Source organism: Heptranchias perlo, chromosome 24 (genome assembly GCF_035084215.1).
Source record: "Heptranchias perlo isolate sHepPer1 chromosome 24, sHepPer1.hap1, whole genome shotgun sequence".
Lineage (NCBI taxonomy): Eukaryota > Metazoa > Chordata > Chondrichthyes > Hexanchiformes > Hexanchidae > Heptranchias > Heptranchias perlo.
In genome coordinates this window covers 45074985-45089542 of record NC_090348.1, presented here as the reverse complement: position 1 = coordinate 45089542, position 14558 = coordinate 45074985, and the positions used below count along the sequence as shown (strand labels likewise).

Sequence of the window (14558 nt, the reverse complement as noted above, 5' to 3'; positions counted from 1 at the left end):
GCACACAATAAATGGGACAATACTGAGAGGTGTAGAGGAACAAAGGGACCTTGGAGTGCATGTCCACAGATCACTGAAGGTAGCAGGACAGGTAGATAATGTGGTTAAAAAGGCATATGGGATACTTTCCATTATTAGCCGAGGCATAGAAGATAAGAGCAGAGAGGTTATGCTAGAACTGTATAAAACATTGGTTAGGCCACAGCTTGAGTACTGTGTACAGTTCTGGTCACCACATTACAGGAAAGATGTAATTGCACTAGAGAGGGTACAGAAGAGATTTACAAGGATGTTGCCAGGGCTGGAGAATTTTAGCTATGAGAAAAGATTGGATAAGCTGGGGTTGTTTTCTTTGGAACAAAGAAGGCTGAGGGGAGATTTAATTGAGGTATTTAAAATGATGAGGAGCCCAGATAGAGTGGATAGGAAGGACCTATTTCCCTTAGCAGAGGGGTCAGTGACCAGGGGGTGTAGATTTAAAGTAATTGGTAGAAGGATTAGAGGGGAGCTGAGGAGAATTTTTTTCACCCAGAGGGTGGTGGGGGTCTAGAACTTACTGCCTGAAAGGGTGGTAGAGGCAGAAACCCTCAACTCATTTAAAAAGTACTTGGATGTGCACTTGAAGTGCTGTAACCTACAGGGCTACGGACCAAGTGCTGAAAAGTGGGATTAAACTGGATAGCTATTTTCCGGCCGGCACGGACACAATGGGCCGAATGGCCTCATTCTGTGCAGTAACTTTCTATGATTCTATGAGCTAGGTGACACAGTGCAGTCAACTTTCTTCCATTGATTGGTCCAGGAAGGCCTTCTTGCTGTGCAGTGCATTCTGCCAGTTTTTCGGATCTCCATTCAGATCCTGTCCTTGCTACAGCCCGTTGGAGTAAGTGCCATCTCTGTACAGAGCCAAGATCCCAAGGATACCCTCATTGGATTGTCACTCATTGGCATTAGCCCAGAGGAACCATTTTGATCACAACTGACAACAGCCTTCAGCCGGCAAGAAACAATTTAGGATCATTTTTTGTGTAACTGCACACCCGTTGCAGATGAATGCGACCCTCTGATCGTGTTTCATCTCCCTGATGACCTCCTTGTCCTCACGATGCACTGCATCACCATCCACCTCTGCAGCAGCTTTTGATCCCTTCAAAGAAGCTTCAAGTACCACTTTCAAGGCCCTTTGCTCTTCTTGCCCTTGCAGTTCTTTAACAGTGTGCTGCTCAGTGGATGAGCAGCTAGCAGGCCGCAGCTTCAGTTTGTTTGTGACTTCAGGGGTTGAAGCAAGGAAATTGTCAGTCAGAACATCTGCCATTGAGCCGAGCCTATCAACAGTCACACAGCACCCGGTCCCAGGCTTTGTGAAAATCAATCTCCTTCTTGTGGCTGACCACTTGGCCCAAACACTTGTAGCACAGATGCCATCAACCACCTGACTATAGTCAGTCACCCTTTGTCCTGAGTACACAGTCCTGCCCAAGACAGCTAAGAGCTGGCCTAGTAGTGAGGAAGGCCACCAGTGCTCTGATGTTTCCCATGACCTTCTAATTCCTACGATTGGAAAGCAAAGGATGTGCCAGGCTACTCAGAATTACACCATCGATTGCTGTCCTGCTCTGAACCCCATGACTGTGGCAGGTAATCTTTGAACCTTGGGAAAGGAGGCAGAGAGCATCACTGATGAGGGGGATTCAGTCATGGGGTTATCGCAGCTCAGTCCAATCCAGCCCTTACCTGACTTCCACACACTTGCAGTTTTCAGTAAGAGACAGTCAGAACCCTGGTTGACTGTTTCGATATTTTACTGAGTGCAACATTTACCATCTGAGTCAGTGGCAGGCAATGTGGTGATGACTTCTTTACTCAAAGTCAGAATGGTTTGGGTGGATATTTGCCTTCATTAGTTTTGCTGTTGACTGACACACCCCAGTCTTTACGTTTGCAAGAAGTTGTCTAAGCTGAAGGTGTTGACACTAGTCTCCATCTTGCCGATTTATTGTCATCATGGAATTGATGGTGGGGTTGGAGATGTCCATATTCAATTATCTGATTCACCTCACTCTACTTCCCCACCAACTTTGAATCTTTTACAGCCCACTATCAGTCTGTTGGAGGATGTCTGCGTTGCCCTTACATCAGTGAGAAGCAGATCCCCTCGGGCAGGGATAGTTTAAAAGTGCTGCAAGACTACATTTGTGGCAGGTTTGGAATTGGATGATGCTAGTATGTCAGTTATAGGGGCTCAGGTGAAGCTGGTCTGTTGGTTGTAGGGTTGGATTTGGGTCAACAATGTTAAATATTTAAGGTTTATGCTGGATCTTGCCCTTGTGTTCAACGTCACTGGCCATTCCTGTAAGTGGACTGCACGCCCTCTATGGACCAGAGTGTGCCATTACCGGCCCAATGTCCAGGTGAACACAATGACACCCAGAAGTCAAACAGGGAAGCCTTGTCATCGTACTGGAATATATCATCATATGATCCCATTGAGTTCGGTAGGTGGAAGAATATACACAGTCGGACCAAGTCCAGGCTATAAACCAATAGACAAACTTATTGAATATTAAATAGGTAAATGAACTCCAAGAGACTGTGATAACTCATGAGTCTCCTCAATTCGAGTTCATAGCTTGAAGTGAGGTCCTCTCAGGAACTTATTCAGTTCCCGTTTGAAGGACTAGAGAATCCATCCTCTTTGCATGCTTTGGCAATCTGTTCCAGAGAGCGATGGCAATCTGTTCCAGAGGGCGATGACTCTCTGTGGGGGCTGTCTATTATCTAACCTTACTCTTTACTTATGTACTTTATAATCATGGTCATTAGTCTTCCCATTACTATCCATTCAGAATAACCTATGCAACTAGACAGAATCTATTCTCATCAGTTTAAAAATCTCATATCTCCTCTGAGCCTGTGTTTCTCTGATGAAATTAGCCCCAATTTCTGGAGCTTATCTTGCTAAGATTGGATCCTAAGATTGGATATTGCTTATGCACCTTTTCCAAAGCCTCAATAACCCCCACATGTATGGGGATTAAAAACATGACTCAATGCTCCAAATGTGGCTATATCAAAGCTTTGTCCAGCCTAAATACTGCATTCTTAGTTTTATATTATGCTGTCCTAGCAATACACTGTGAGAGAACCTTCACCACACGGACTGCAGCGATTCACGAAGGCGGCTCATCTCCACCTTCTCAAGGGCAATAAATGCCGGCCTTGCCAGCGACGCCCACATCCCATGAACGAATAAAAAAAAAACAACCTAAACCTTTTTTTTTGCTTTCCCAATGGCTCCTCACATTGCTTGCAGATCTCAAATAATGGATCCACTATGAAAGGTGAACGACACGAATATCCAGTTCAGGTCACGAGGAGGTACTAATCTCACACTCAGGGTTTCACTATTTAGATTTTGGGCAGTGAGTTAACTCTGGAACAAATCGCTTTCGAGAGCGAATCAAACCACTGGATCAGAGAAGATATCAACCATCAAACCCAAATAATTGTAACGGATGGAAATGTTGGGTTGGGTTTGGGTGAGGCCCTTAAATGTGAAAAACAATTCATGTCAAAGAGCCCCTCAGTCTGGTTTTAGCCCTGTTTGTTGTTCCAATAGTGTTGGGTGATCGATGTCTCGAGGTTTGATTGGGAGATTCTGGAGGAGGAGTTCGACGATCGATTGACGGCGCTGGAGGAGCGGATCGGGGTTTGATTGGATAATTCTGGAGGAAGGGTTCGACGATCGATTGACGGCGCTGGAGGAGCGGATCGGGGTTTGATTGGGTGATTCTGGAGGAGTAGTTCGACGATCGATTGACGGTGCTGGAGGAGCGGATCGGGGTTTGATTGGGTGATTCTGGAGGAGTAGTTCGACGATCGATTGACGGTGCTGGAGGAGCGGATCGGGGTTTGATTGGAGGCACTGGAGGAGTGGATGGAAAATGGCGGCTGTGGGTGTGCGGGAGGTGTCAGTCCCGGAGCCGGAGGATGGAGACTGGGAGGAGGAGGAGGTGAGGCCTCGCTAATCACACGGTGCAGGCCCGGGCCCTGATCTTGACCCCGGTGGGAGAAGTTGACGGGGCTGAGATTAAAGGGGAAAAAGCACCTTTATTGAGTCGGCCGGCACTATTTCTGTGCCTGAGCCCATTGGGAGCCGCCCTGGGACCTGAGCACATAATGCAGGCCCATCGAGGGAGTGCTGCACTGCCGCGGGTACTGGCCCGAAACTGAGGCCCCGATGCCCTGACACTACGTGAAGAGCTGGGAGTTCTCCCAGTCTCCCTCCCTCCCTCAACCAGTACCAGCAAAACAGGTTAACTGGTCATTTATCTCATTGCTGTTTGTGGGATCTTGCTGTGCTCAAATTGGCCGAGCCAATTCGTACATCACAACAGTGACGACACTTCAAAAGTACTTAATTGGCTGTGAAGCCCGGTGGGACTTTCTCTCTCCCCCCCCCCCTCTTGCTGTGGGTGCTATCTGACCATCTCCTCTAATTAATCCACAGGAGCAGCTGGTTCTGGTGGAGCTGTCGGGGATTATCGATCCGGACTTCCTATCGAGGTGCAGGAACGAGTGCAAGATTGTGGTAAGCACGCCCGAGGTGCTGCGACGGGCAGCACGAGAGCCATGCGATTTAACTGTAAGGTTGGCGCCTGGACCCCGTTACTATGGTAACTTCTCGCAGAATTCTGATTTCTTTCAGAAAATAATGTTTAGGGGTACAGTATATGAGTAATTTGAGACATGACCTGTGCTAAGTGTCGCGGGCTTGGGGGGGGGAGCAGGTGACTTTGGACCTATGGTTCCCAAAGCTCTCCACCACTGGAGGTTTTCCTCGTCTCGTTCCTGGGTCTGTTGTGGACTCATTGATAGAGATTGACTGCTATGATCAGTCAACAATTCCATTACCATTGTATCAGGCGACTACCGGGGTGGTAGAAGGCGATTATAGATGGACTTTAGTCTTTTTTTTGTCTAGCAATTCCTATGACTGGGAAACGGGCTCCAAATTTAATACAGTCCGTTTACTGTGGGTTTGTTTGACTCGTTTCAGGTGCATCAGAAACATTTGAGGTTTGTTTTCTCTCCCCAGGGAATAGACACCAAGCAGCCGATTATGCAGGTGGACAGATGTGTGTTTGCCGGAGAGTATGAAGGCCAGTGTTTTACTTCGTGTTTTTTTTTGTGCAGAGGTTAAAGCTGTGGATGAATGCTCAGCATAGGCTGGTACCAGGCCGTGGAGACCAGGAAGGCCCTGGATACCATCATTGGCCTCCGCTGTTAGCTGGGGCAACAGGTGGGGTGTTAACATTCACAGTAGGGTCCCTGGGCTGGAGACGAACAAGGCCGCTTCCTACTGTCATCCAAGTCGTGCTGGAGCTGCTCAGGTGAGGAGAGGATCAGGCTTGGCTGTGAGGCCCCCCATGCCTGAATAGCAAAAAAACTGGAGGGGGCAAAAGGAAGTGTATTCATCTAATTTATTCCCTAGCTCGTGTTCCTCGGGGTAAGAAGCTGGTGTCTGACAGTTGTGTCTCAGTCTTCCTATCTTCCGTATTGTTGCACTTTTAAGCGCCCCAGTAGAGATTGCACTGACCCTGTGTTTCTGCTTCATTCACTCTTTGAATCGGAGCTTTGGGCTGTTGAGAGCATTTCCCATACGAGACAGCACTGCCGTGGGAAGTGATACACGGGAAAAGAACTGAGTGAAACCCAATGCGTGCATGTGTGTGAGAGAGAGGAATTGAGTCTCCACTAACTTGTACTCTGTTCCATTATTAGATGTCCTGGGAACGTGCGTGATATTTGAAGAGACCACTGAGCTAGGTGAGTGTGGTGTGATTTGAAAACAAGACAATGAATGTACTGAGAACATACCCTCCTCTCTCCCCCTACCCTGCTGCTGTGAATAAGTCAGAGCGAGGTTACACTGCATTGATGGAGGCCGCTCCCTCTCATTTTTTAAAAAGTTTCTACCCCCCGACTCTACTCAACCTCCGTACTGGCAAGGCCATGTTCTATAACTGTATGGCACGGCATTGCAAGGCACTGCACCTCCATCGATCTCTGGTCCTACCTTTTGGATCCAGCTTTAGCAACGGGATAAAAAAATTCAACCCTCTCTCGGTGGCAGAAGCACCAGTGGAGCAGTTTAACGCTGATTTCTAGTGAACTCACAGCACAAAACTGTACCAGGTTTGACACAAACAGTCGCAGTCAAAGAGCACTGATGGGGGAAATGGAAATGTCACACTGGTGCAGCAGAGGGCGCAGTTCTGATGATTGGATTAAGGTTGAGATAATGTAGAGGGAGCTTTACTCTGTATCTAACCCGTGCTGTACCTGCCCTGGGAGTGTTTGATGGGACAGTGTAGAGGGAGCTTTACTCTGTATCTAACCCGTGCTGTACCTGCCCTGGGAGTGTTTGATGGGACAGTGTAGAGGGAGCTTTACTCTGTATCTAACCCGTGCTGTACCTGCCCTGGGAGTGTTTGATGGGACAGTGTAGAGGGAGCTTTACTCTGTATCTAACCCGTGCTGTACCTGCCCTGGGAGTGTTTGATGGGACAGTGTAGAGGGAGCTTTACTCTGTATCTAACCTGTGCTGTACCTGCCCTGGTAGTGTTTGATGGGACAGTGTAGAGGGAGCTTTACTCTGTATCTAACCCGTGCTGTACCTGCCCTGGGAGTGTTTGATGGGACATTGTAGAGGGAGCTTTACTCTGTATCTAACCTGTGCTGTACCTGCCCTGGGAGTGTTTGATGGGACAGTGCAGAGGGAGCTTTACTCTGTATCTAACCCGTGCTGTACCTGCCCTGGGAGTGTTTGATGGGACAGTGTAGAGGGAGCTTTACTCTGTATCTAACCTGTGCTGTACCTGCCCTGGGAGTGTTTGATGGGACAGTGTAGAGGGAGCTTTACTCTGTATCGAACCCTGTACCTGCCCTGGGAGTGTTTGATGGGACAGTGTAGAGGGAGCTTTACTCTGTATCGAACTTGTGCTGCACCTGTCCTGGGAGTGTTTGATGGGACAGTGTAGAGGGAGCTTTACTCTGTATCTAACCCGAGCTGTACCTGTCCTGGGAGTGTTTGATGGGACAGTGTAGAGGGAGCTTTACTCTGTATCTAACCCGTGCTGTACCTGCCCTGGGAGTGTTTGATGGGACAGTGTAGAGGGAGCTTTACTCTGTATCTAACCTGTGCTATACCTGCCCTGGGAGTGTTTGACGTGACAGTGTTGAGGGAGCTTTACTCTGTATCTAACCCGTGCTGTACATGCCCTGGGAGTGTGTGATGGGACAGTGTAGAGGGAGCTTTACTCTGTATCTAACCCGTGCTGTACTTGCCCTGGGAGTGTGTGATGGGACAGTGTAGAGGGAGCTTTACTCTGTATCTAACGCGTGCTGTACCTGCCCTGGGAGTGTTTGATGGGACAGTGTAGAGAGAGCTTTACTCTGTATCTAACCCGTGCTGCACCTGCGCTGGGAGTGTTTGATGGGACAGTGTAGAGGGAGCTTTACTCTGTATCTAACCCGTGCTGTACCTGCCCTGGGAGTGTTTGATGGGACAGTGTAGAGGGAGCTTTACTCTGTATCTAACCCGTGCTGTACCTGCCCTGGGAGTGTTTGATGGGACAGTGTAGAGGGAGCTTTACTCTGTATCTAACCCGTGCTATACCTGCCCTGGGAGTGTTTGATGGGACAGTGTAGAGGGAGCTTTACTCTGTATCTAACCCGTGCTGTACCTGCCCTGGGAGTGTTTGATGGGACAGTGTAGAGGGAGCTTTACTCTGTATCTAACCTGTGCTATACCTGCCCTGGGAGTGTTTGACGTGACAGTGTTGAGGGAGCTTTACTCTGTATCTAACCCGTGCTGTACATGCCCTGGGAGTGTGTGATGGGACAGTGTAGAGGGAGCTTTACTCTGTATCTAACCCGTGCTGTACTTGCCCTGGGAGTGTGTGATGGGACAGTGTAGAGGGAGCTTTACTCTGTATCTAACGCGTGCTGTACCTGCCCTGGGAGTGTTTGATGGGACAGTGTAGAGGGAGCTTTACTCTGTATCTAACCCGTGCTGTACCTGCGCTGGGAGTGTTTGATGGGACAGTGTAGAGGGAGCTTTACTCTGTATCTAACCCGTGCTGCACCTGCGCTGGGAGTGTTTGATGGGACAGTGTAGAGGGAGCTTTACTCTGTATCTAACCCGTGCTGTACCTGCCCTGGGAGTGTTTGATGGGACAGTGTAGAGGGAGCTTTACTCTGTATCTAACCTGTGCTGTACCTGCCCTGGGAGTGTTTGATGGGACAGTGCAGAGGGAGCTTTACTCTGTATCTAACCCGTGCTGTACCTGCCCTGGGAGTGTTTGATGGGACAGTGTAGAGGGAGCTTTACTCTGTATCTAACCTGTGCTGTACCTGCCCTGGGAGTGTTTGATGGGACAGTGTAGAGGGAGCTTTACTCTGTATCGAACCCTGTACCTGCCCTGGGAGTGTTTGATGGGACAGTGTAGAGGGAGCTTTACTCTGTATCGAACTTGTGCTGCACCTGTCCTGGGAGTGTTTGATGGGACAGTGTAGAGGGAGCTTTACTCTGTATCTAACCCGAGCTGTACCTGTCCTGGGAGTGTTTGATGGGACAGTGTAGAGGGAGCTTTACTCTGTATCTAACCCGTGCTGTACCTGCCCTGGGAGTGTTTGATGGGACAGTGTAGAGGGAGCTTTACTCTGTATCTAACCTGTGCTATACCTGCCCTGGGAGTGTTTGACGTGACAGTGTTGAGGGAGCTTTACTCTGTATCTAACCCGTGCTGTACATGCCCTGGGAGTGTGTGATGGGACAGTGTAGAGGGAGCTTTACTCTGTATCTAACCCGTGCTGTACTTGCCCTGGGAGTGTGTGATGGGACAGTGTAGAGGGAGCTTTACTCTGTATCTAACGCGTGCTGTACCTGCCCTGGGAGTGTTTGATGGGACAGTGTAGAGAGAGCTTTACTCTGTATCTAACCCGTGCTGCACCTGCGCTGGGAGTGTTTGATGGGACAGTGTAGAGGGAGCTTTACTCTGTATCTAACCCGTGCTGTACCTGCCCTGGGAGTGTTTGATGGGACAGTGTAGAGGGAGCTTTACTCTGTATCTAACCCGTGCTGTACCTGCCCTGGGAGTGTTTGATGGGACAGTGTAGAGGGAGCTTTACTCTGTATCTAACCCGTGCTATACCTGCCCTGGGAGTGTTTGATGGGACAGTGTAGAGGGAGCTTTACTCTGTATCTAACCCGTGCTGTACCTGCCCTGGGAGTGTTTGATGGGACAGTGTAGAGGGAGCTTTACTCTGTATCTAACCTGTGCTATACCTGCCCTGGGAGTGTTTGACGTGACAGTGTTGAGGGAGCTTTACTCTGTATCTAACCCGTGCTGTACATGCCCTGGGAGTGTGTGATGGGACAGTGTAGAGGGAGCTTTACTCTGTATCTAACCCGTGCTGTACTTGCCCTGGGAGTGTGTGATGGGACAGTGTAGAGGGAGCTTTACTCTGTATCTAACGCGTGCTGTACCTGCCCTGGGAGTGTTTGATGGGACAGTGTAGAGGGAGCTTTACTCTGTATCTAACCCGTGCTGTACCTGCGCTGGGAGTGTTTGATGGGACAGTGTAGAGGGAGCTTTACTCTGTATCTAACCCGTGCTGCACCTGCGCTGGGAGTGTTTGATGGGACAGTGTAGAGGGAGCTTTACTCTGTATCTAACCCGTGCTGTACCTGCCCTGGGAGTGTTTGATGGGACAGTGTAGAGGGAGCTTTACTCTGTATCTAACCTGTGCTGTACCTGCCCTGGGAGTGTTTGATGGGACAGTGTAGAGGGAGCTTTACTCTGTATCTAACCCGTGCTATACCTGCCCTGGGAGTGTTTGATGGGACAGTGTAGAGGGAGCTTTACTCTGTATCTAACCCGTGCTGCACCTGCCCTGGGAGTGTTTGATGGAACAGCGTAGAGGGAGCTTTACAAAAGACCCTTCGATGCATATTAACAATCGGGGTGACGAAAATCATTCAGCTTATTAAAGCTCATCCCTCTTGTGCTTTTATTATATTTCGAATAGAACCAATGTTTTTGCCTCATTTTCCTTGCCTGGTAAATTATTTGAAACATTTCTCACTCTGAGTTCTTCCAGTTGTAATGTAGGAAACGCAACAACAACATATATATAGTGCCTTTAATGTAGTAAAACGTCCCAAGGCACTTCACAGGAGCGCTTATTAAACAAAATTTGACACTGAGCCACATAAGGAGATGTTAGGACAGGTGAGAATTATGTTTTAAGGAGCGTTTTAAAGGTGGAGAGAAAGGTTTCGAGAGGAAAATCCAGAGTTTAGGGCCTAGGCAGCTGAAGGCACGGCTGCCAATGGTGGTGCGATTAAAATCGGGGATGTACAAGAGGCCAGAATTGGAGGAGTGCAGAGATCTCGGAGGGTTGTAGGGCAAGAGGAGGTTACAGAGATAGGGAGAGGGGGGAGGCCATGGAGGGATTTGAAAACAAGGATGAGAATTTTTAAATCGAGGTGTTCCTGGACCGGGAGCCAGTGTAGGTCAGTGAGCACAGGGGGTGATGGGTGAACGGGACTTGGTGCGAGTTAGGATACGGGCAGCAGAGTTTTGGATGAGCTCAAGTTTATTGAGGGTGGAAGGTGGGAGGCCGGCCAGGAGAGCATTGGAATAGTCCAGTCTGGAGGTAACAAAGGCATGGATGAGGGTTTCAGCAGCAGATGAGCTGAGGCAGGGGCGGAGACGGGCGATGTTACAGAGGTGGAAGTAGGCTGCCTTGGTGATGGAGCAGATATGTGGTCGGAAGCTCATCTCTGGGTCAAATAGGACGCCACGGTTGTGAACGGTCTGGTTCAGCCTCAGACAGTGGCCAAGGAGAGGGATGGAGTCGGTGTCTAGGGAACGGAGTTTGTGGCGGGGACCAAAGACAATGGCTTCGGTCTTCCCGATATTTAATTGGAGGAAATTATTGCTCATCCAGTACTGGACAAGCAATGTGACAAATGAGAGACAGTGAGGGGTCGAGGGAGGTGGTTGCGAGGTAGAGCTGGTGTCGTCGGTGTACGTGTGGAATCTGCCAGAGCAGCCAATTTGCGCACAGCAGGCTCGCACAAACAGCAATGTGCTAATGACCGGATAATCTGTTTTTAGTGATGTTGGTTGAGGATAAATATTGGCCAGGACACCGAGGAGATCTCCCCTGCTCTTCTTTGAATAGTGCCCTGGAATCTTTTACATCCACTGCGAGGGTAGACGGGGTTTAACGTCTTGTCCGAAAGACAGCACCTCCCCTCGGTACTGCGCTGGAGTGTCAGCCTGGATTAGGTGCTCGAGTCTCTGGAGTGGGACTCGAACCCACGACCTTCTGACTCAAACACCTTCAACTGAGCCACGGCTGACACATGAAGTATGGCACATGATTATACAATAAATTGAACTGAATTAGCACAGAAAGACCCACAGGTTCTGGGAGCAATAGTAGCCAGGTCACTTTCAGTGACCAGACAATGTGAGGAAGCAATTAAAAAACGTTATTAAATGCTCAGTGAAAATAGAGCAGAAACGATTTTCGTGCCGTTGGTGTTGCTGCAGCGCCAGCTAGCAGGTGCCTGGTGGTACAGCGGCTGGTCCTATTGTGTTAATCGCTGTATTTCTCCTGCCCCGTCCTCTGGGGAGTCAGACTGAGAGTTGGGACTGTACCCGAGGCTGAGACGCCTCACACTCTGGGTTTTTGTTCCAGATCCTGAGACGGAGGATAAGCCATCGCTGAAATACAAATGTCACACGGCGAAGAAGCTGCTGATGAAGCGGACTTTCCTGAGCGAGAAGAAGGAGGGAGAAGAGAGCACAGGTTTGATGATTCTGTTTTCTTTCTTTTCTAACGCTCCCCCCCCCGTGAAAGCAACTGCTCACAGCTGCCCTCTGATCCCATCGCCCGTGCCTGTTCTCCGTGTGCGAGCCTTTACAATGAGCGTCAGCATCCCGTTTGGATCACAGTGCGTATTACAGCCAAGCTCCGTCTTATCCTCCTTCAACACCTGCCTGTGTCCTTCCAGCAGGATCTGTTGGATTAGGGACAGGAGCAGGAGCTCTGGCTCGTTTCCCCTCCCAACCCTTCCACAGCCCCTAGCCCAGGGGGAGCTGAGGCAAATTGTGTCCCAGTGCTGAAATTACAGCGACAGTCCTCCTTTAAAAATGCACAGATACCACAGGCTGTTCCCGAGACTCCCAAATACTTCCCGCATGTTTCAAAATTAGTTTTTCTTTTCTACATCCCTGGCTTTTCCTGTGTCGACAGTTCTGTCGCAGTTTGAAGAATTATAAACGTGGCAGTGCTGGGCGTCACTGCAACAACGGTACAGAGCAGGACTCTGTGCGGGTGCTTCGTTTCAAAAGTGACCTTAAGGCCCCTCCATGGCCTCGCCCCCCCCTATCCCTGTAACCTCCTCCAGCCCTACAACCCTCCGAGATCTCTGCGCTCCTCCAGTTCTGGCCTCTTGCGCAGTCCCGATTTTCGTCACTCAGTCATTGGTGGCCGTGCCTTCAGCTGCTCTGGAATTCCCTCCCTAAACCCCTCTGCCCCTCTCTCCTCCTTTTAAGACGCTCCTTAAAACCTACCCCTTTGACGAAGCTTTTGGTCACCTGTCCTAATATCTCCTTATGTGGCTCGGTGTCAAATTTTGTTTGATTACACTCCTGTGAAGCACCTTGGGGCGTCTTACTACGTTAAAGACGCTATATAAATGGAATTTGTTGTATACAAACAGGTTGGTTAAGAGAATAGATTAGGTAAATCTGAAATATTACTTTTAAATGAATCTGAGAGCCAGTCAAAGGAACACAGGGTCAGATAATTAAAAAGGTTATTTTAGGAATTGTATCGGGAAGTTCTTTTTCACACAAAGACTGAGCCAACACTGGGGAGCGGTTTTCCAGATAGAGATAGTGGAGTCAAAAGCCTGGAATCGTTTAAGAAACAATTAAATGCTGAACTGTTGGTTCATTCTGATTGGAAGAATTAATATGGGCCAAATGCTTTTCTTCATCTGTTAAGTATCGGGCTTGAACACTGATCCACTAGCTGCAAACTGTGACCTTCCCTGAGCGTTAGATGCTCCATGGTGTCCTGAGCCTGTCACAGGGAGGTGAATCTGCTCTTGCCCTTTGAGGATGGGCCAGTGAAAAAGAAAGAAGAGCTTGCATTTATATAGCCCCTTTCACGACCTCAGGACGTCCCAAAGCGCTTTACAGCCAATGAAGTACTTTTTTAAGTGTAGTCACTGTTGTAATGTAGGAAACGCAGCAGCCAATTTGCGCACAGCAAGATCCCACAAATAGCACTATGATAATGACCAGATAATCTGTTTTTAGTGATGTTGGTTGAGGGATAAATATTGACCCCAGGACACCTGGGAGAACTCCCCTGCTTTTCGAAATAGTGCCATGGGATCTTTTATGACCACCTGAGAGGGCAGACGGGGCCTCGGTTTAACGTCTCATCTGAAAGACGGCACTTCCGACAGTGCAGCGTTCCCCCAGTACTGCACTGGCAGCCTGGATTATGTGCTCAAGTCTCTGGGGTGAGGCTTGAACCCACAACCTGCTGATTCAGAGACGAGCGTGCTACCCAGCGAGGCACAGCTGACAACGAGGGAACTGTGGGGTTTTTTCTGGATGGTTTAGTTCGGAAGAGCCAAGTGACCTTCCTCATTAGTTTGTATCAGAAACACACTGTCCGAGCAGTGTTCCTCAGTTGGACCTGGATCTGTAGTAATGAGTTGTGAATCGGTGTTTTTTCTATCCAGGTGGGGTGGAGTATTTGAAGATCAAAGAGAACGATTTCACGCGGAGAGCTGGGCTGATCTGCAGCTTCCTCCCGAATCGCAGCAGTTCCGAGGATGATGGGGGGGGTGTTGCCTCTGAGAGGGCGCGGGACAAAGAGCCGTCTGACGCCAGCTCGGGGTCAGAGGGCGAGACCAGTGACCGGGAGAACTCCGAGCTAAGCCGAGAGCTGGAGAGCTTCGCGGACGAGTGTCCCGGTGTGGACCCCGGGGTCACGCTTAATACTGACGGCGGTGTAACGGGACGCGGGGAGCAGAGCTGCGAGAACACTGAGGTGAGATGATTGGCTGCCTCTGTTCCGACTGAGGATGACTTTCCAACGGTGTTTGTTTTTATCAGAGGTCCCCCCTCCCTTCCTGAAGGTGCTGGCAGTTGTTGGAGTTATGGTGGGGGCAGTTCCTCACTTCACCGCGGCAGCTGAGTACGGTGAGTATCGGCAGACTCTGCGACCGGGGTGTGGTGGCATTTGGTCTGATCCTATCCCCGTGATTAATGAGCTGGAGACGGCACAAGGAACACTTTATATTTTTATTTGAAATAATTTTGATATCATTTTGTAGTTCGAAAGATGGAGGAGTGTTTTTGACTTGAACTGTATCAGCTGTGAAGTGTGAACCTGCTGAATAATCTTAATAAAATTTCAGACTGGAATCCGTGAGCGAAACTCCTTTGGGATTT

At 49.2% G+C, this 14558-nt stretch overlaps 1 protein-coding gene across 1 annotated transcript; it reads left to right on the top strand.

The window, feature by feature from the left end:
* Positions 1-3814: 3814 nt before the first annotated feature.
* On the top strand, positions 3815-14544 carry gtf3c6 (general transcription factor IIIC, polypeptide 6, alpha). Its single transcript, XM_068005234.1, has 6 exons — positions 3815-4013; positions 4511-4591; positions 5099-5162; positions 5785-5829; positions 11779-11889; positions 13844-14544. The coding sequence occupies exons 1-6, from the start codon at positions 3945-3947 to the stop codon at positions 14161-14163; spliced, it is 690 nt and encodes a 229-aa protein (XP_067861335.1). The 5' UTR covers positions 3815-3944; the 3' UTR covers positions 14164-14544.
* Positions 14545-14558: the final 14 nt, after the last annotated feature.

Bases quoted from the DNA above. Each gene is read 5' to 3' on its own strand.
- gtf3c6 (XM_068005234.1), top strand. From the start codon at position 3,945: ATGGCGGCTGTGGGTGTGCGGGAGGTGTCAGTCCCGGAGCCGGAGGAT. The intron at 4,592-5,098 runs GTAAGCACGCCC...TTCTCTCCCCAG, and splicing joins GGAACGAGTGCAAGATTGTG to GGAATAGACACCAAGCAGCC. The intron at 5,830-11,778 runs GTGAGTGTGGTG...TTTTTGTTCCAG, and splicing joins TGAAGAGACCACTGAGCTAG to ATCCTGAGACGGAGGATAAG.